General features: G+C 42.8%; 1 protein-coding gene across 4 annotated transcripts in view; it reads right to left on the bottom strand.

Annotated features, from left to right (window-relative positions):
* DDC (dopa decarboxylase) overlaps positions 1-20,462 on the bottom strand; it is a 95,946-nt gene that overhangs the window by 64,093 nt on the left and 11,391 nt on the right. For all 4 annotated transcript variants that reach the window (XM_045006612.1, XM_045006609.1, XM_045006613.1 and 1 more), the window contains 2 exons: positions 13,005-13,118; positions 9,443-9,562 (listed from right to left, as the gene is read on the bottom strand). In XM_045006612.1, the coding sequence (XP_044862547.1) occupies positions 9,443-9,562; positions 13,005-13,118 (234 nt within the window). The remainder of the gene's footprint in view (positions 1-9,442; positions 9,563-13,004; positions 13,119-20,462) is intronic.

The raw sequence follows: 20,462 nt of genomic DNA, 5'->3' as shown, positions 1-20,462 counted from the left end.
GCCATGTATACAGTAGCAGGTAATTTAAATTTTCTGCAGAGAACATTTGTCTAGTCTTTCATCGGGCCTTTTCTTAGGAAAGGTATTTCTGAAGTGCTTATCACAAGGATATTTAAGCACCCATGGGACAACTTTTGAGTGTAAAGAAGTACTCAGATCTGCAAGCATTTGACAATTCAGGCCCTTAGCCTTTGTATTACAAGAGGTCAAGCAGACTTGACTAATGTGATAGCATCTAATTAACAATACCTACCCTCTCAAAAGAAAATAATTAAAAAAAATATATAACCTTTACAAAGAACGTGATCAGCTGACCTGTTTAATGGGCAAATGCTGTTAGAAGGCAACATTGTCCATTTTGCATTTCTCTTATTTGAAAAATACTACCCTGTTCTATGTCCAAACCACTGCACCTTACTATAGTGTTTTTACAGCAGTGGTCACCAACCGGTCGATCGCAATGGACTGGTCGATCCTGGAGACTCTCCAGGTCTATCACAGTCTCCAGCCGTGAAAAATCCCTGGTGGTGCTGCGGGGCTGCTGCTAAGGCAGGCTCCCTGTCTGCCCTGGGTCCACGCCACTCCTGGAAGCGGCCAGTACGCCCCTGCAGCCCCAGTGGAAGCGGAGGTGGTGGGGAGCAGGAGTCCTGGCGTGCTGCTCTTGCCTGCAAGCACTGCCCCTGCAGCTCCAATTGGCCAGGAATGTGTGGCACATTGGCCCCTTCTGGGGGCAGCGTGGGGCTAGGGCAGGCAGGTAGCTTGTCTTAGCCCCTCTGCACTGCCGACTGGGAGCCACCTGAGGTAAGTGCCGCCCGGTGGGAGCCCACATCCCAACCCGTAGTTCTGAGCCCCCTCCCAGAGCCAGCACCCCATACCACCTCCCACACCCCATACCACCTCCCACACCCCATACCCCCTCCAACACCCCAAGCCTCTGCCCCAGCCCATACATCCTTCTGCACCCAAACTCCCTCCCAGAGCCCACATCCCCTCCTGCCCCAGCCTGGAGCCCCCTCCTGCCCCAGCCTGGAGCCCCCTCCTGCACCCAAACTCCCTCCCAGAGCTTGCACCTCTCCCCCCCACCCCACCCCTCTGCCCCAGGCCCAGCCCAGAGCTCCCCCACACACTCCAACCCCCTCCTGAACCCCCATCCGCGGCCCCAGCCTGTTGAATGTGAGTGAGAATGGGGGAAAGCAAGCAACGGAGAGAGGGAGATGGAGTGAGCAGAGTGGGGCTTCGGGGAAGGGGTGGGGCCTTGGGGAAGGGGCGGGGTAGATCCTGGGTTGCACTTAAATTCAAAACGTGATCTTGTGTGTAAAAAGGTTGGAGACCACTGTTCTACATTGTTTTCAGTACAACGTGGTAACAAGAGTACAGAATTGGGCTTCAGAAAACCTGGCTTCAAGCCCTGGCTCTGCCACACATTTGCATCATCTTTGGTCACTTAAACTGTCGTTTTCAAAGTTGGGTGCAACACAGTTAGTTGGCCTTAGCCTCTCTGTGCCTCAGTTTTCTTCATCAATAAAATGGGTAAGAACTTGTAGAAACATTCAGTATCTTTTAGGCACTTGCAGTATTTAAGGAGCGATCTTGTTCCTGACTAGTTAGTTTAGGATGCGCCAATGATTAAAGCACTAGCTGGAGACTTGGCGACCTACCACAGACTGTCTGTGTGAGCTTGGATAAGTCATTTAGTTTCCCTTCACCTCAGTTCTCAAAGGTAGAATGGAGGTGTTGTGAGGCCAACTACAGTAAAGACTGCAAGATACTCAGATAATATGGTAATGGGGCCATATACGTACCTAAAATAGATGGATCCTAAAATAAGCTCTGGTTTTACTAAATAAACTGTATTACTAGACATGGAAGGATGAAATGTTTATCAGTAAGTGTTGGTAAACATTAATATAACCGCATGCGTGCGTGTGCACACACACAAATATTTCCATCAATAACAGAAGTTTACAAATAGACAAAGTAAGAAAAAGGCTGTGTGAGAACTTAGAGGTTGATGTAAGGTTATTTTCTTTGTACAGTTTCACATGTGATGTTGATAATTTGTGTTTTAACATTTATAAAGCATTAACTTTTTGAATTGCAAAGTCCACTGTCATGAAATAATTACGGTCTAACTCCACTACTGTTTGACCACCCCCAAAAATTCCCACAACTATGAGAAATTAAATAGATTAAATTGAAAATGCTTAAAAATAAACAATATTATCCACTGAAATTACAAAAAGACCCAAAATTGAAATCTGCCAAACCTATTTATAACTAGCTAATAATCACTTTTTTCATAATTAAATTGATGCATGGAGAGCCTGATGGGTTGTGTAAGTAATGTATTCACTTTGCTCTTAAGTCTTTTACCAACAATTCTGAAAAATATTCCCTTTGTTCTCTAGTTCCTTGGTTGTTGCTACCAAAATCATGAATTCAGGGTTTGTTTGTCCATGCCAAGGACTGTGGATTGAGTGTGTTTGTTTATCTGGGGGCTCTGTTTACCTTCAGAATTAAAATCCCTCTCTTTGCAGAAGAAACAACCTTAGTAATACACAAGGGAAATGAAGTTTTTATCTGTTTATATAGAAGGCAAAACTGAGTTGCATACGTTGCACGTTCACACAAGTTCTAGTGAGAAGGTTGCTTTCTATTCTTGCTCTTTTTAAAAGTGCTTTTTTTTTCTTTAAAGCTACACTCTATGCTAAGTGAACAGTGATGATACCTTCCTTTTATTGCAAGCAAACAAAGGTTGCCATGGTGAGCAGGCTCAAGAGACAGAAGAAATATTGGCGAGAGCTGATGCTCGTGTCCACCAGAGCCCTGAGCTGAATTTTTTTTTCATCTTTTGGCTTTTTCAAATGTCACCTGGTGCACAGCAAGAAAGTGTTTTGTATTGATCTGGGCTTTCAAATGTAATTAACAGCCAGTTTTCACAGGCTTAGTTTATATAAAACTGCAATAATCGTTTGTTGTTTGCATCAGGAATGATTGGCAGCTTCACATTCACGTTATCTTTGCCAAGCCCTCTCTTACTTGTATCATTATTGTTTCAAGAGTGAGAGGATCAGCAGCACAAATTGTCTCATCTCAAGCGGCAGCACGAAGCTCACTTTCAATTCCTAAATTTGAACGATCCTCGGTATCTTACAAAATTACAGGCCATCAAGAGTTGTCAGTTGGGAAGGGCAACATTTGCTGCTGATAAACAACAGCCATAATTGCCTGCTGTCGTCAGAACAAAATTGATGCTGTTGAGACCCATGAAGAAAGGTTGGTTTCACGTACATGCAAAACGCAGAGTCATCCTAATGTAACTACTCCTAACACAGCTAACGGCACTGGGGTTGGAATGGAATAACTCTGAATTTACACTGGTGTAAGTGAGGACAACATAGTTGAGCCGAAAATCTTGACTATCTTTAAGTAGTTGTGTTAGGTATATTTTTGACTGAGGAGATCTTATGACTATTTTGACAGACCCAGACCAGTAGGGTACAGGAGTCTGGTAGAGGGCAAATATACTGGTCACTGGATAAGTAGTTTTCTGTTCCCTGAGTGACCAGACCAGGGGCTGCACTAGAGTAATCAGGAACCTGCTAAAACCAGTTAAGACAGGCAGGATAATTAAGACACCTGGAGCCAATTAAGAAACTGCTAGAATCAATTAGGACAGGCTGGCTAATCAGGGCACCTGAGTTCAAAAAGGACCTCTCTTCAGTTTGTGGCGTGCATGCGAGGAGCTGGGAGCAAGAGGCACGAGGAGCTGAGAGTGAGAAGACATATTGCTGGAAGACTGAGGAGTACAAGTATTATCAGGCACCAGGAGAAAGGTGCTGTGGTGAAGATCAAGAAGGTGCTGGGAGGAGGCCATGGGGAAGTAGCCCAGGGAGTTGTAGCTGTCGCACATCTGTACCAGGAGGCACTATAGACAGCTGCAATCCACAGGGCCCTGGGCTGGAACCCAGAGTAGAGGGCGGGCCCAGGTTCCCCCCAAACCTCCCAACTCCTGATCAGACACAGGAGGAATTGACCTGGACTGTGGCTTCTACCAGAGGGGAAAGTCTCTGGGCTGTTTCCCGACCCACATGGTGAATCTATGAGGCAAGCAAATCCGCCAATAAGCGCAGGACCCACCAAGGTAGAGGAGGAACTTTGTCACACTAGATACTAGTGAGTTTGAAGGGAGAACAAGCATTAATGGAGAAGCTTCTGAAACACAACATATTCTTACACACACATACAAACCAGCAGGTCTATCCCTGTAAGAGGCATTCATTGCTGTCTTGATTTTGTTTTTTGTTATATGGGAAATGTAACCAATATTCATTTAGCACAGGGGTCGGCAACCTTTCAGAAGTGGTGCTACAAGTCTTCATTTATTCACTCTAATTTAAGGTTTTGCATGCTGGTAATACATTTTAATGTTTTAGAAGGTCTCTTTCTCTAAGTCTATAATATATATCTAAACTATTGTTGTATGTAAAATAAATAAGGTTTATAAAATGTTTAAGAAGCTTAATTTTAAATTAAATTAAAATGCAGAACCCTCCGGACCGGTGGCCAGGACCTCGGCATTGTGAGTGCCACTGAAAATCAGCTCGTGTGCTGAACGCAGCACGTGTGCCATAGATTGCCTACCCCTGATTTAGCAGGTCAACTTTCTAATAGATTTTTGCCTTTTGGTGCACTGGAGTTTTAGTCTGCTAATTAGATTATTTAATTTCATTATACCTTTTAGTTTCTAACTATAAACAGCTTCATTTTAGTTTTACATATTTCATTTTATTGCATAAAGTGTATTTATTAAAATCATATTTGTTTCTTTAACAAATGATCCTGTCAGTGGACTTTCTACTATACGTTGCTCTGTTAGATATGGTGGACATCTTGTATACTCTCTTCTATTACTATACTTATGGTGCTCTTCTTCTTTGATAAGAGGTGGACATTTTAGAAATAGCCCGTAACAAAATGTTTAATGTTTTTGAGTGAAGTTTAAGGAAAACCTTTTCAACCCTTTTCACAGAGCTTTAGTGTTCATAATTAGGACTCAAAATCCTCATGTAGGTTCAACTTGAAGTTGTTCTTCGCTCCCAAATGCTAAAGTACCACGTAGCATTACTGCATGGCATTAAACAGTTGCTGTGTCTGCCAGCTAGACTGTGACAAAAATAGCAAGTTCCATTCCAAGAGAAATTCCAATATTTTTCCATTTGTTTTTACCTTGCATTGGAACACACAGTTGAAATAAAAGTTTTCATGGAATGGAAAGTTCTAAAAATGTCCCATTCAAAATATTTTGTTTTGACATTTCCTGTCAAAATAAAATATTTCAACATCCCTGGATCAAAATGGCTCATTTCACTGTGTTGGGCTGAATAAAAATATTTAATTTCATACTGGTTTTACAATAGTCTGTGTCCCCCTGAGTAGATATAGTGCTTCCTAGAAGTTGTAGTTCAAGTGCCTCATGCTTCCTTTCTCCTCTGTGGGCTAGGTTCCCTGGCCAGATTACATCCCATGATGTACTGTGGAATCACATGATCCCCATGATGGACCATGTCTGTTCAACCAGAAGAGGAGACTTCACTGCATCATGGGATATGTAGTCCAACCAGAGAACTCAGCTCAAAGAACAGGAGCATGAAGCACCCATGAAAAAATTCAATTATGCTGAAATCACATATCGTTCAAAAAACATTTCAAACAGAAAAATCCCAACCAGCTCTACACTCTGTGTTGTAACCATTGTACCTCCAGGGCTGTCAATCTATCACCTTTCACCTGCACTAAATTCACCTTCATTTAAAACCACCAATAACAAAAAAGCCACAATTTGCCTCAGAGGCACCTGGATTTTTAAATGGTGGGGAAAGTGATTAAAATCTGGATTATTCTGGAGAACCACTAGTCTTTTCACAGGCTAGGCTGAAGCTAGCTTTCCAGCTGTGTTCACTCTAAGCTGCGCAGCTGGGTGGCTGCCCAGGAGACACTCAGGTGCCACACAGTTGATGAGCAGAGCTGCGCACATCCGTCAGTGTGTGTTCAGGTGCCCCTCCTTCTGCTGCTTTGTAGCCACGTTGCTCCTGCACCTGTTCGCAGGACCCTCCTTCTGGCTGTGCAGAGAAGGAAGGGTGAGGGGGGTGCTGATGTCGGGGTGTCCCCCTCTCCCCCGCCCCTGTACCCCATCTCCAGAGATCAGGGGAGAGGAGACAGCCTGGCTCAGGACTCAGAACTGCTGTGGTCTGATGTCTGAATGACTCAAGCCTCTGGCCTTTCTTAAAGAGACTGTGCATGAGACTTCCCCAGCAGCCAGCTGGCAGTCTCTCTCTCTCTCACACACACACACACACACAGAAATCTCTCCCTCTCCCCCCTGCCCATGTACCCCATCTCCGCAGAACGGGGCGGGAAGACAAGGTTCAGGATAGAGCAAGAGCAGGAGAGCTTTCAGTGAGTGCCTTAAAGAGACAGCACACGGCATCTCTCAGAAACTTTCCCAGCAGCCAGCCACACACACACACACAGTCTCTTTCATACTCACCTTCCAATACATACTTATATTATTATTGTTATTTCTTAGTATTTCCTGCAATGCACATATATTCTCTGTAATTTCATTCTTTCAAAGTGTGTTATTTTAGTGTTTTGACTGGTCTATGCATTTCATAATTTTTATTTCTCTTACTACTCAAAGAATTAAATTTAAGTGTGAGTTCTAAAATGCCTAACCTGTCCTGGCTGGAGTAATTATCCACATGGTAACTTTTTAAAAACTATATATTATATCTAGTTCTTTTGTTTCTACTGGTGGTGCACATCCCTTGGTGCACATAACAAAATTTATTCCGCACATAGATGGAAAAAATTAGAGGGAACATTGCTTTCCAGTGCAAATTTTTTCAACCATACCCTAATGTCATGAAGTAAACATTAATTTTCAGGCATACATGTGGGATCTTATGCCAGAGTAGAATTTTCCTGGAGAGCTTGTGGCAGGTTGAATGAAGCATTTGTGAAATAGGAGGGTTAAAAATCATGCAATCATATCTGAAAAAAATAAATTGAGCAAGAAACTCCTTTTTTGGTTTTGTTCTGTTAGCTACATTGAGAACTGCTTCCTTTGACATGCAAGGCTTTGATTTAGTTATTAAAAGTAGTGTGTGTGTACATTAGGAATCTTATACCACTTGGATGTCAGTTTGCTAATGCCCATATGTCATTCAGACATCAGAGTTCCTATATCCTGTGAGTTATGGAATGGCAATAATCCTCCTTTTTTACAGATGAGGAAATGGAGGCACAGAGAGACTAAGGCTGTGTCTACACTGGAGCTGAAGATGTAATTTCCAGCTCAGGTAGAGATACCCATGCTAGCTCTGATCAAGTTAGCGTGCTAAAAATAGAAACATAGCTGCTGTGGTGGGACAGGCTGAGTATAGTTCCATCTGAAACCCAAGAAGGGTATTTGGGCATCTAGCCGTGCTGCCACAGCGATACTTCTATTTTTAGCATGCTAGCACACAAGTAAGTCTAGCTCTACTATAGAGATACCCTAAGTGGTTTGCCCAAGGTCATCCAGGGACTCTGTGGCAGAGCCAGGAAGTGAACCCAAATTTCTTGACTCCCAGTCCACTTCCCTACTGACAAAGCCATCTTTCCTCATATGTCAGATCTTGTAGGAGAGTCTAGATATCATGGGAGAAGTGTGTGCCTTATTGGATGGAGAAGAAGGATGGGAGACAAGTACTTCTGAGTTTTGTTACCACTTTGCCACACTATGTAACTTTAACATTACTTGGATTTACACAGCACCTTTTATTAATGGATCTCAAAGTGCTTGAGATGTATTCATTGTGTCTCAAAACCCTCCCGCGGCAGGTACATTTACAGATACAATTTACAGATGGGAAAACTGAGACTCAGGTAGGTTAAGTGACTTGCCCTAGGCCACACAGTGAGTCAGTGAGAGAGAGAGAGAGAGAGCCTGGTTAAAACTTCCAGACCAATACACGGTCTGCTAAATCAGTGCTCCTCCCACCTCACCAAGTTAATCATTTAATCCCTCATTGTTGGTTTCCCCATATACCATAGGCGCCAACTCCGTGGGTGCTCTGGGGCTGGAGCACCCATGGAAAAAAATTGGTGGGTGCTCAGCACCCACCAGCAGCTCCTCTCCCCACCCCCCCCAGCTCCAGCTTACCTCTGCCTCCTCCATGAGTGCGCCACCACATTCTGCTTCTCCCCCCTCCCTCCCAGTGCTTGCGCTGCAAAACAGCTGATTCGCAGGGCAGGGAGGGAGGGGGAGGAGGGGCAACACAGCGCGCTGGGGGAAGAGGCAGGGCCGGGGCGGGATTGAGGAAGAGATCCTATAGGGCAGGGAGGGGGCGGAGTTAGGGCGGGGACTTTGCGGATGGTGTTGAAATGGGGGTGGGGCCAGGGGCAGGGAAAAGGTGGAGTAGAGGCGGAGCCAGGGGCAGGGGTACCCACCAGCCCCGGAGAAAGTTGGCGCCTATACTGTATACGTAAAGTCACCATATAAGGAAGCACAGCTAGGAGGAGAAGAGAACAACAGTGCATTGGAGACAGCCAGCCTCATATCCTCATGCTGTCATCTTTCACAAGGCAAGGACTTAGTGCAGACAGAGAGAGAGAGAATTGCTAGACAAAGATGGCTAAGCTTAGTGTTTAGTTTGGTGTTTGCTTGAGCTAAAGGTAGCAACTCTAGGACTGACCAGAACCAAGTTTCCACACTAAGAAAAATATATCAGTGTATCACTGAGCTATACTTTAATATAAACTACCCAATAAAGAAAAGTCTCAGTTTAAAAAAAAAAACTCTGCAAGATGGAGTTGAGTATAAATACAGTATCCATAACAAAGAAAAATCTTTAAGGCTTAATAGTTCAAAGGTAAGGTTACACTTGATAATGAGAAAACACCAGATTGTATAAGAGTGCAAAGTTTAGGTACCCTGAACAATTACAATTCACCCCTCATATACCTGTCCACTCTCCATCCTGAAATCATGAGGTTTCTTAGGGTACATCCATGCTGCAGCTGGGAGGTGTAATACCCATCTTGGGTAGATGTACATATGCTAGCTCTGATCAAGCTAGTGCACTAAAAATAGCAGCGTGACTGCAGCGACCCTTTCCAACTCCCACTGAAGTAAAGGGGAAAACTTCCATTACCTTCATTGGGAGCAGAAGGATGTTGATCTCTTAGTTGTAAGTAATAATCATGTGCAAAGTTTCTCTGTATAAAGGCTTATGCTCATTCTTACAGACTGTCTCTGTTTCTATTAAATCTGAAGGGGTTCAACAAAGCAGAAACACTTTGATCTTCCCTTTGTTAGTGCTTTGGTTTGAAGGCTTTATTAAACAATGAGGACATGCATGTTCACTGCACGGTCTGTTTTCTCATTCTGTCTTACCTGAATGACTCCTCCACCTTCTCCATCCTTCCCAGCTAAAAACTCTTCAGGCAAATTAATCATCTTTCCCAGCCAATCCAGCATGACTGTCTCCAGCTCTGTGCAAGCAGGACTTGCAGCCTATAGTGGGGAATGAAACAATGGGAATAAACCAACTACAGTGGCTTGCCTTTTAAAATTTAACATTTACAACAGTTGCCAAACATTGGTCTCTGAGGGTATGCCTCTGGAACCTGGGCTTGTGGACTTAGTGTTTCCAAGTCCATGCTTGAGCATCCACACTGCATTGTAAACTTGAGTTTACAGTTGCCGGACCCAGGTCTCACAGCTGTGCTATTGTAGGGATATTAAAGAAGGTTTATATTAGACATGGTTTATATGAAAAATGACTTATTGTTAATTGATGCCTTATAACTAAAGGTTTATGTTAGAAGTAAATTTGTGATTCTAACCTGCAAGCCACCAGCTGTGTCTGTGTGAAGCCTGCTCAAAGAAATACTTTGTATAAAACTTGTTAAACATTAATTAACTCTAAGTAAGCCAAAACAGTAGCTGTTATAGTATATAGAGACCCTCACCCTCTGTAACTTTTCATCTCACTTTATTTTTGATTGTTAAAAGACAGGGAGTCTCACATAAATTGGTAACACCCGAAAAGGTAAAGAGGCAGTGAAATAGATGTAATTAAGATAGAGAATGTATGTGGATAAGTGCCTAGTTTAAATAATGAATGAACGGTTAGGGAGTTACCAGCCTGAAGAATTCAGTGTCGGCTGAAGAAGGTGTCAAGTGGGATCAACCAGATGACCCCTGGAGGGCAAACTGGAATCTCAAAGGAAGGAAAAACAAACATCTAACAACATGGAGCCAGCCACCTGCTGATTGATTTAGCAACAGCAGAATGAAGCAACTCTCATGAACTAATATAGGGAAAAATCCCTATAAAACTGGACTCTGAAGACTAAGGACTTTGAGTCAATGGTTCTGCTGCCAGCCTCCAGGAGCATCAGGTGCACCTGACCTGGACTCGGCTCCACTCTTGTGTACAGGATACCTGGCCAGTATTCTGTCACAAGCAACTTTAGGCTGGTAACTATAATATCTACACAGAACTTGTATGAATGATTGTGTGAATGGATATATATATATAGTGCAGTATGAACACAATAGTGTTATACCAATAAAAACTAGCAGGATCTTATTAAAGGGGAAAAGACATTTGTCACATTTATTGTAAATATCATAATAAAATAGAAGATAACAGCAAACAACGTTGTTTGGCTACTTATTCCTATGATTACTTATATATATATTATATATATATATATATATATATTATATATATATATATAAGTAATATATATATAAGTAATCATAGGAATAAGTAGCCAAACAACGTTGTTTGCTGTTATCTTCTATTTTATTATGATATTTACAATAAATGTGACAAATGTCTTTTCCCCTTTAATAAGTTCCTGCTAGTTTTTATTGGTATAACACTATTGTGTTCATACTGCACTACACAGACCTTCTGACATGGGCCTGTGGCTTGACCTGAGTCCACACTGCAAAATGGCAGGGCTTGGACCTAAGTCTTAGTGGAACTCATGCTCTGATTCATCCCTGTAGCAGGGTCCTAGGACCTGGTTCTTGAGTGCTTGCTGACCTGAGTCAGACAGATTTGTGTGTGGATGGAAGGGGTGGGGGCTGGGCTCAAACCTGCATCAGAAACTGGGCTGAGTGTGCAGTGCAAATATTCCCTGGAGACCCCACATGTATTTCCGTACACTTAGATTAGGGGAGCTCATTTGTGTCCCTGTGTTCTGCCCAACCTGGCACATTGTATAGATCATGGAAGCAAGCTGCAGAGGAGGTAGGAGAGTGTCAGTGAAGAGTCATCCCAGCCAGCAGGTTCAGAGCAGGAAGCTCCCTTATCTCCTTCCTTTTCTAGTAGTGGGGAATGGAGAAAGCTTGGTGGGACCACAGCGTGGCAGTAATCACAGGAGAAATTGCATGAGGTAGCAGCCATGCAATGCTCACATAAGGTGGTGACCCTACTGTACTACTACATACTAAAAGATCAATGTACCATATTCTTACTTACACATATGACTGTCAAATGTCAAACTAGTAGCCTGCTTCTGACACACTTACTCACTTAGTGCCTTACTCTGAATAGTCCCTCTGACATCAATTTTTAAAATAATCCCTCAAACCAAAAACAAAACAGTCCACTACACACACAATTCTCCTCATGGGGAGAGGATGAGAAAGAGAGTGAACCATATGTGACAGATATTAGTTACATCACTTATTGCACTACTGGAAGGTGCTCAGATACTATGGTCATGAGGAAAGTACAAGAAAAAAAATATAGACTAGGATACTGTCCTCCGTGAATAAGAGTGGCAGAATGGGTCCTAATGCAGTACCCTATCTTCTCACAGCTGGATAGTGACTGTTCAGTGAAGAGTTTATTAGATCACTTCATTGTTTATTTTAATCTGTAAGTGAATTGTGGTGCGGTGAAAGCTCCCAGGCTGATAGTGCAGGAGGGTGAGATCCTCATTGTATCTCCAAATCAGGTAGAACAAAGGCAGCAATGCAGGTTTTGCCAGGCGGCCTGGCCATATTGTTTCACTTCTGTCTGAGAAGACCATTCCTAGGGCTGAGAGAGTAATGCAATTTCTATGGCCTTACACATTGCCAATCATGATGATGATTTTTTTAGTGTGGCCATTATCCCAGTGAGAACTGAATGAATTCATCAACTCTTGGTCACATAGGCCAGCAAACAACCATTTTGTCACTAACAACTTCCAGTCCCTGCTGATTTGGGCTGAATTCAAGTGAATGATCTAGAGTTGAAAGGCTCAATAAACCATTAGCAATCCAGTTCCGCCAGTGATTTTATTTTAACACAGAGGGAAATAGAGGCTCCTATCACCACTCAGCTTGGAAAACCTTGTCTTCAGGATAACATCTTGTTTTGAAGAACACTTAGTTTAAAAGTAACTTCACTTTAGAATTTTTTTAAATGAGCTGTTATTTGTGACACCTAAAATAAATATACATGAAAGAGATTAGAAGAAAACAAATATTTTCTGTTTACATTGTGTATCTGACAAGATTTTCGGTATAGTCATTTCACTATTACCTCCTATATTGTCAGTTAATTACTCTCTGTCCCCTATCGCTTTCACATAGAAACAACATTTTTTTTTAAATAATAGGATATCATGATGGTAAAACTACTACGAGCTCATTTTTGAGACTGATAGTGTCCTTTTAGGAAATGAGAATAGAGTGTTGCCTCCCATTTTATCACTACCACCCCTGCCCTCCATCTTTTGGATAGAAAGTTTTCATAGGTTTCAGGTCATTATCAGAGTCATTCCATAGTTGTTATGAAACACTTATGCTCATGAGTAACTTTTCCTACGTGAGTAGCACCACTGACTTCAGTATGGACTGCTTACCCCAAATAAAATTATTCACATGCTTAGGTCTTTGCAGGATAGGCCTTTGTGTTGTACAGCAACATCTGCCATGGTCAACTTACCCAGGAGAAGCCAATGCATCCTATGCCACCAGACAATACATCAGCAAGAAGAGCTGGGAAGGAACTGGCTGTAGGAAAGTAGGCAAAAAAGTATGGACTATGCCAGTGGGTCACCTGTGTTGGACAAGAAATGTCACCGTTAATTATCATAATGGTACATTCAGACATCAAGGAAATTGTCCTGTTTTCAGTATATGTTCAAGATTATCAAGGACAGTAAGGATTAGGGTTCAGAGACCTGGACTCCACAGGATCATAGAAATGTAGGGCTGGAAGGGACCTTGAGAAGTCAGCAAGCCCCCTGTACTGAGGCAAGACCAAGTAAACCTAGACCATCCCTGGCAGGTGTTCATCTGACCTTTTTTAAAACTCCCAGTGAGGGGGATTCCACAACCTCCCTTGGAAGCCTATTCCAGAGCTTAGCTATGATCATAGTTATAAAGTTTAGTTTTTCCTAATATCTAACCTAAATCTCCCTTGCTGCAGGTTAAGTGCATTACTTCATCACCAACAATTCATCACCATGTTCTTTATAACAACCCTTAACATATTTGAAGACTGTTATCAGGTTCCCCTCGCCTCTTCGTCTTTTTTTTCTTCTGAAGCTTAAATGTGTCAAGATCAGGTCAAGAAAATGTTGTCTGAAAAGCCTTTTCTGGCCAGTGTAGATTTTGACAAAATGTTTCAACTCTATAGAGATGCATCAGACATTGGGCTAGGTGATGTTTTAATGAAGTCAGGGGAAGTAACAAAACACCCCATTGCTTTCTTAAGCAAGAAACTGATACCCACTAAGCAGAACTACTCTCATCGTAGAAAAGGAATGTTATGCCATAATGTGGGTAGTCAAGCAGTTACAGACCTATCTTTTTAACAAGAAATTCAGGGCACTAACTGACCATCCTCCATTAGTCTGAGGACACAGAACCAAAGGCATTAATTGTAAGCTACTACACTAGAGCATCAAAAATATGGCATGGAGATTGTACATATTAAGGAGAAAGAAAATATTGCGGCTGATGCCTTGTCCGGGCAGGAGGGTTCTGACCCACTGCATATGGTTCAGCCAGGGCTGATACTACTGCAGTTTTGTAAGGGGGGAGGTGTGATCCTAAGCACTTCTGTATTCAAACCTTACACATGACTTCAATGATGTTTGTACAAAATGTGCCTTGTAGGGTGCCATTTGAAAACAAATAACACATTGGTAATTAATAATATTGTAAAATGCACGTGTTAACCTTCTATATGATGTTATGAATTCCCTCTGTATAATGTCACTGGAAAATATTTAAGACTAAGAGAGCCTAGCCTAGGTAAAGGTGATAGGATAGGACAAGTCTGACCTAGACAAGGGAATGGGCGTTTCCTTCAATTTACATATTAGCCATAAACAGAGCTATCAAGCTAAACCAGCCGGGGTTGTCTCGAGACCGAACACGAGAGACAGAGCATTAACATGGCTCCTGCACCCCATGGAGATACTGGAGACTGAATCCCAGGAGACCTTCCTAACTCTGAGAAAAAAGACAATTATTTGGAAATATAAGGGACATAGAGAGAGTCCATCTTTATTTTTCACCTAAGACAACAAGGGAAACCAGCACCTCATACTTCTGTGAAAGGCCCTAGTAGACTGTCAGCCATGCTGGACAGAGAATAATTGGTGAGAGAAACTGTCTTAAACAAAGACTGTACTTTGCTAGATTAAATTTTAGACTCTGAGCTGCATGTTTTCACTTTTACTTGCTTGTAACCACCTCTACACCTTTATCTCTTATTTGGCATCACTTAACTTATGTCCTGTTGTTAATAAACTTGTTTTATTTTAATCTAAAGCAATTCAGTGCTGTGTTTGAATGGAAGGAATTGTGAACTTCAGCTAATGTGGACTACAATGGGTATTGACTCATGAAAGGAGTAAATGCATTTATTATTTCTCTGAGTGGTCCAGGAGAAATCTAAACATCACAGAGCAGACCCTTCGGGGGAAATCTGGGACTTCATGTGCTTGGGCTCACCCCCTGCCAGGATTAACCAAGGCTGGTGGAAACCAGGGTGGGACTGGTGTGTTGTGGCAGGCTGCTGAGGTCAGAGCACTGACCCAGGGCTGCACAGCACACAGATACTCAGGATACTGCACGTTTATCTGGTGGCTGTTGGTGTCCAGGCTGTGAGCCACAGTAGCAGAGTACTTAAGGCACCCAGAGTTACAGGGCAGGTAGTGACAACCCCTGGATTGCCCCCAAAAAAGTTCACAACCTTATAGCAATTTCATCTAGATCACATTTTCCTAGTTTGCTTATGAGAATGTCATGTGATACGATATCAAGAGCTTACTAAAAACCAAGATATATCACATCTACTGCTTCCCTTTAGCCACTAGGTCAGTAACTAGGCCAAAGAAGGAAATTAGGTTGATTTGGTATGATTTGTTCTTGCCAAATCCATGCTGGCTATTTCTTATTACCCTATTATCCTCCAGGTGCTTACAAACTGATGGCTTAATCATTTGGTCCAGTATCTTTCCAGGTATTGAAGTTAGGCTGTCTGGTCTATAATTCCCAGGTCCTCTGAGTTTGTTTTTTTGTTTTATTTTTTTTCTCCTTTTTTTTTTTTTTTTTTAATAAATTTCCCTCCTTTCTTAATTTAGAAAGAAAAATCTCAGGTGAATTTAGTGCCTCTGAAAGCTTCTGGAGACCAAAGTCCTCTCTTTATCCACAGGACAGGAACAGCACGGGCCGTGGCAATGCGAGCTTTCCCACACTGCCCCATCAAGGTGACTCAGCTCTCACTTCTAGGGATGACAGAGAAATTAATTCCTTATGTTAATTAATTCCCTGACCTCACTGCTGAGACTGTCAGCAATGTTTCCAGTTAGTGCCTGTTAAGGCCGTATAAATCTAAGCAACAAAAATTCTCTCTTTTGTTTCTGTCCATAAAACTCTTTCCACAAACCCTAAAGTTACTAACAAAAATCCAGCAAAGAATCCTGTGGCACCTTATAGACTAACAGACGTTTTGCAGCATGAGCTTTCGTGGGTGAATACCCACTTCTTCACTTGCATCCGAAGAAGTGGGTATTCACCCACGAAAGCTCATGCTGCAAAACGTCTGTTAGTCTATAAGGTGCCACAGGATTCTTTGCTGCTTCTACAGAACCAGACTAACACGGCTACCCCTCTGATACTTGACAACAAAAATCCAAACATTTCAAACATCAGATCTGGCACTACAATTTCTCACTACAAAATGAAACAACCTTTGAGGTATCCAATATGCTATACCTCTATATAAAAAACTGCAGTCCTGATTCAAGTTAATTGTACAACTGGTAGAACATATAAATTTTCAGAGACCAACGTTGTATATGGAAACAGTAACACATTAATTTGCAACAACAGAATTAACAATTAACTTATGTCACCACTGTAAACACTCCACTAGCAATTCTTAAGAAAGTCTATGTGATATAGGGCACTAGTGTTGTAAATCTTATTAGGTTCAAATTACAAATGAGTAAGGTACAATACCAAAGTCTAATGTGTTTTGAAAGTACTGTGATAACAACACGCTTAGTAAAGAATAACACTCAAATCCAAGATAAGAACAAATATAAAGAAACATTTTTAGAGCATTATACAGGATAAGAGCTAAAACTCACCAGAATGTCTACAAAATCTTCCAGCGGTTGGCAGCCCAGAGGTCTCTGGTTTATTTGGAGAATATTCTCCTGATATACTGTTTTAAAATGTTGGTAACTATGCTTGGTCTCCTAGCACAGAATTGGGCTCTACTTCTGAAATAGGAGAATGGTGATAGCAGAGACTCACCATTCCTGTAACCTCTTTCCTTGACCCCTTTTGGGTTTTCCAATATTTAACTGATTCACTGCATATAAAGAATGATCTCACTTTCCTTCACCCAAATCCTCAGGCCGGCACTGTCATCAATGATATGATCATGGTGGACAGGAGCTGTCTGAATTTGTAAGGAGTTAGGGGCATTGGAAACATTGTTACACAGGGACAACCAAATCTGACAAAGCGAGCTATGGCCTGACTTTTCAGTTAATAATAATGTAGGGTTGTGTTTAAGAATTCCTTCAGTTGGAGTTGGGGGTGCTCAGAACTTGGGAAAATCAGGCCCAAGCTGTCTCAAACTGGGGCATCCAAAGTCACCAGCCTCTTCTGATGTTTTTAGTCTTAGGCCTGGTCTACACTAAAAAGTTAGGTCGAAGGAAGCTGCCTTAACTCAACCTGTTAATATAGGTGTCTACACCACCGGGCCCTTTATGCCGACTTAAATCGCCTCTAATGTCGACTTTGCGAGAGGTGTAGCACTTAATTCAATTTTCATGTGTCGACTGCGAGGTAGTACAGATGCAGCATTGTGTAATTCGACATAATTGGCCTCCAGGTGGTGTCCCACAGTGCTCATCTATGACTGCTCTGGAGATCATTCTCAACTCTGCTGCACTGCAGCCAGGCACACAGGAAACAGCCCCTCCTCTGCTAAAGCTCCGGGAATTTTTGATTTCCCATTTCCTGTTTGATCAGCATTGGGAGCATATCAGCTTGAGTACAGCTGATCATGGAGACTACACGCCCCAAACGCTTTCCAGCCTGGTCTGCACAGGAGGTGGTGGATGTCATCACTGTGTGGGGAGAAGAGTCTGTGCAGGCAGAGCTCCAATCCCTCAGAAGAAATGCTGACATCTATGCAAAGATCGCTCGTGGAATTAGGGAGAAGGGCTACACGAGGGACACACAGCAGTGCCATGTGAAAATAAAAGAACTTCGCCAAGCGAACCAGAAGGCAAAGGAGGTGAACAGTCTTTCTGGTGCTGAACCCCACACACATGCCAGTTCTACAACGAGCTGCATGCGATTCTTGGGAGTGACCCTACCAGCACCCCCACAAGCAACGTGGACACCTTACATGTGTGTGAGTCTACGGACAACAAGGAGGATGATATGGTGGATGAGGAAGAGGAGGAGGAGGAGAATGAGAGACAGGCGAGAGGTGGATCCATTCTCCCAGAGAGCCTGGAAATATTTTTAACCCTGGAGCCCTGTGGGTCACAGGATATCACGGTGGCCGACCGTGATGCCAGGGAAGGTACCTCTGGTGGGTATACAGTTACAATCAAAGCCCAGTTAAACTTTAGCTGGCACACACATTCGGTGGTATTGCATGTTTACTGTGAAGAAAAAGTGAGGTGCTGTGGTTCTCTGCTTACAAGAGGTCGCTCCAACTATGCAAAGGAAAAGACTGTTTATGTGGACTGGGATAGCCAGGGAATCCTCCCTGGCTATCTCTAGGAAGCTTTCATGGAGGTACTCTGCAATCCTTTGCAAAAGGTTTCTGGGCAGGGCAACTCCTAAATTAATTCTGCTGGCATCATTGTGGTACACAGCATAGTAGCATAAGGACTGGGTCTAGACGCAGATGCCATCTGTTAGCCCCTTAATTTTCCCCATTTTAAAGCCTTTTAAATAGCCCTGGCATGCCTCATGGGTAATATTGCCTCAAAATACAACTCAACAGCTACATGAGAGGAGGTTTGTGAAAAAGGATGAGGAGCTGTGCAACAAGCCATAAATATGCTTAAAGAAAGGAAAGACCAATTATGTCACCTAATCCCTTTCCAATAAAAGATAAATCTTTAATTAAATACACACTACACATTGAAATATTCTAGAATCTCACCATTAAAATAAACAACCAGAAATCTCAAATCCCAGGTTCTAGCTGATCAAGAGTAAGATTAGGGTCTTCAGGGGAACATGGGAGGGCTTGAGCTATAAGCCATCCCAAATATATTTGAGATATGCAAAACTATATTGCTCATTTGCAGCCTTCTCCATGAAAACATCCATAAGCTGTGTGTGGAATTAATACAAATTGTTTCCCAGTGGTTTGCACACAATATTACAAGCTGAAAGATTCATATGAAGAATGAATGCCATAGAAACTCCAGTAAAAGGCTCGCTTCTTCCTAGCAAAAAACTCCCATGGTCACCAATCTCAGACCCACAAGCACAGATTCATGGTGACATTCATAATCAGCCAGCAATGCAAGTGCTTATCACCAGAGCTATAATCCTGCCTGATCCTTAAAACGATGTGACATTCATCTTGGGTTAATCAAGTTAAACTGCCTACTAGCTGCGAGCCATTTACTTGATGAGACACAGTAGATTCTAACTGCACCACACAGTGAAAAGAAAAAGGACAATAAACCTGACCCCAGTGGGGCTGCTACCCCTGCAAAAAGCCACATGGATATTGACACATTTAGGCAAATATCACAATGAATGTGGTAGAGCAGGTGCTCGTTTTACTATCAGCCTCATAGTGATAAACAACAGTGATAGAGAGGTTGAGGAAAGAGAAGTTGCTACAAATGCCTTGGGTTCAACAACACTAAGCCTGACGCTGCTCAAAGACAAGTTTTTCTGTGATGTTCTTTCTTCAGCAAAAGACCTATCATACAAGGATTAAATCCTTGCTTGTTGTGGGGGTGTACTACTGTTGAACTGAATCATTTTGGTCACCACAAAGGGGGAGAGATTTGTTTTAAGTGGAAAAAATTGCCATGATCTCACAGGTGCCGGCTTTCTCATTTCCCCAGCGATGCTCAACCCCGGCTCTGCCCCAGACCCCACCCCAACTCCACCCCTTCCCACAAACCTCCACCCCGACTCTTCCTGTCACTGCCCCGCCTCCTCCCCCAAACACACCCCAACCTTGCTCCTCCCCCTTCTCCCCCGGTGCTTCCTGCACACCGCTGAACAGCTGATTTGCGGCAGGTGGGATTTGCTGGGAGAGTGGGGAAGGAGCTGATCGACAGGGCTGCCGATGGGTGCTGAGCACCCACTAATGGAGTTGGTGCCTGTGCATGATCTTATAGTTAAAACTCTCCTTTGAAGATGCTTCTCCAATTTAACTAATATAAGGGTGTGTTCCCAGAAGAAGGTTTACCCCTATTGACTCACAGAAGCCTACTATTCTGTTGTGTGAATGTTGAGGGGAGTAGACACTCTACATTTATCATATGTTGCCATTGATTCTCGCCATTCTTCAGTGGAGCCCTAATTTTTGTGTTTCTGCCTAGATAACGTCTGTGTGGCAGGGATATCCACACAGACCCACCAAAATACATTGGTCTAATCCTTACAGTGGATATGGCATGAGACTGGGAGATAGGACAGTTGGGTTCCAGTCTCATCTCTGCCACTGACCTGCTGTGAGACTTCAGTCAAACCATTTTACCTTTCTGGGTTTCAGTTCCCCCATGGATAAAATGAATGTAGCGAATATAGCGATTTCTAAGATGTTTTGAGTGCTATCACTGAAAAATACTGTCTACAAAGCCAAGGAGTTTCAGCAATTTCGGGGTAGAGAAGGGTTGAGAAGGGGAGGGAAATAAGATGCAAATTATGTCCCGCCACA

This window comes from Mauremys mutica, chromosome 2 (genome assembly GCF_020497125.1).
Source record: "Mauremys mutica isolate MM-2020 ecotype Southern chromosome 2, ASM2049712v1, whole genome shotgun sequence".
NCBI classification, from domain to species: Eukaryota; Metazoa; Chordata; order Testudines; family Geoemydidae; genus Mauremys; species Mauremys mutica.
This window is presented reverse-complemented; position numbering and strand designations above follow the sequence as displayed.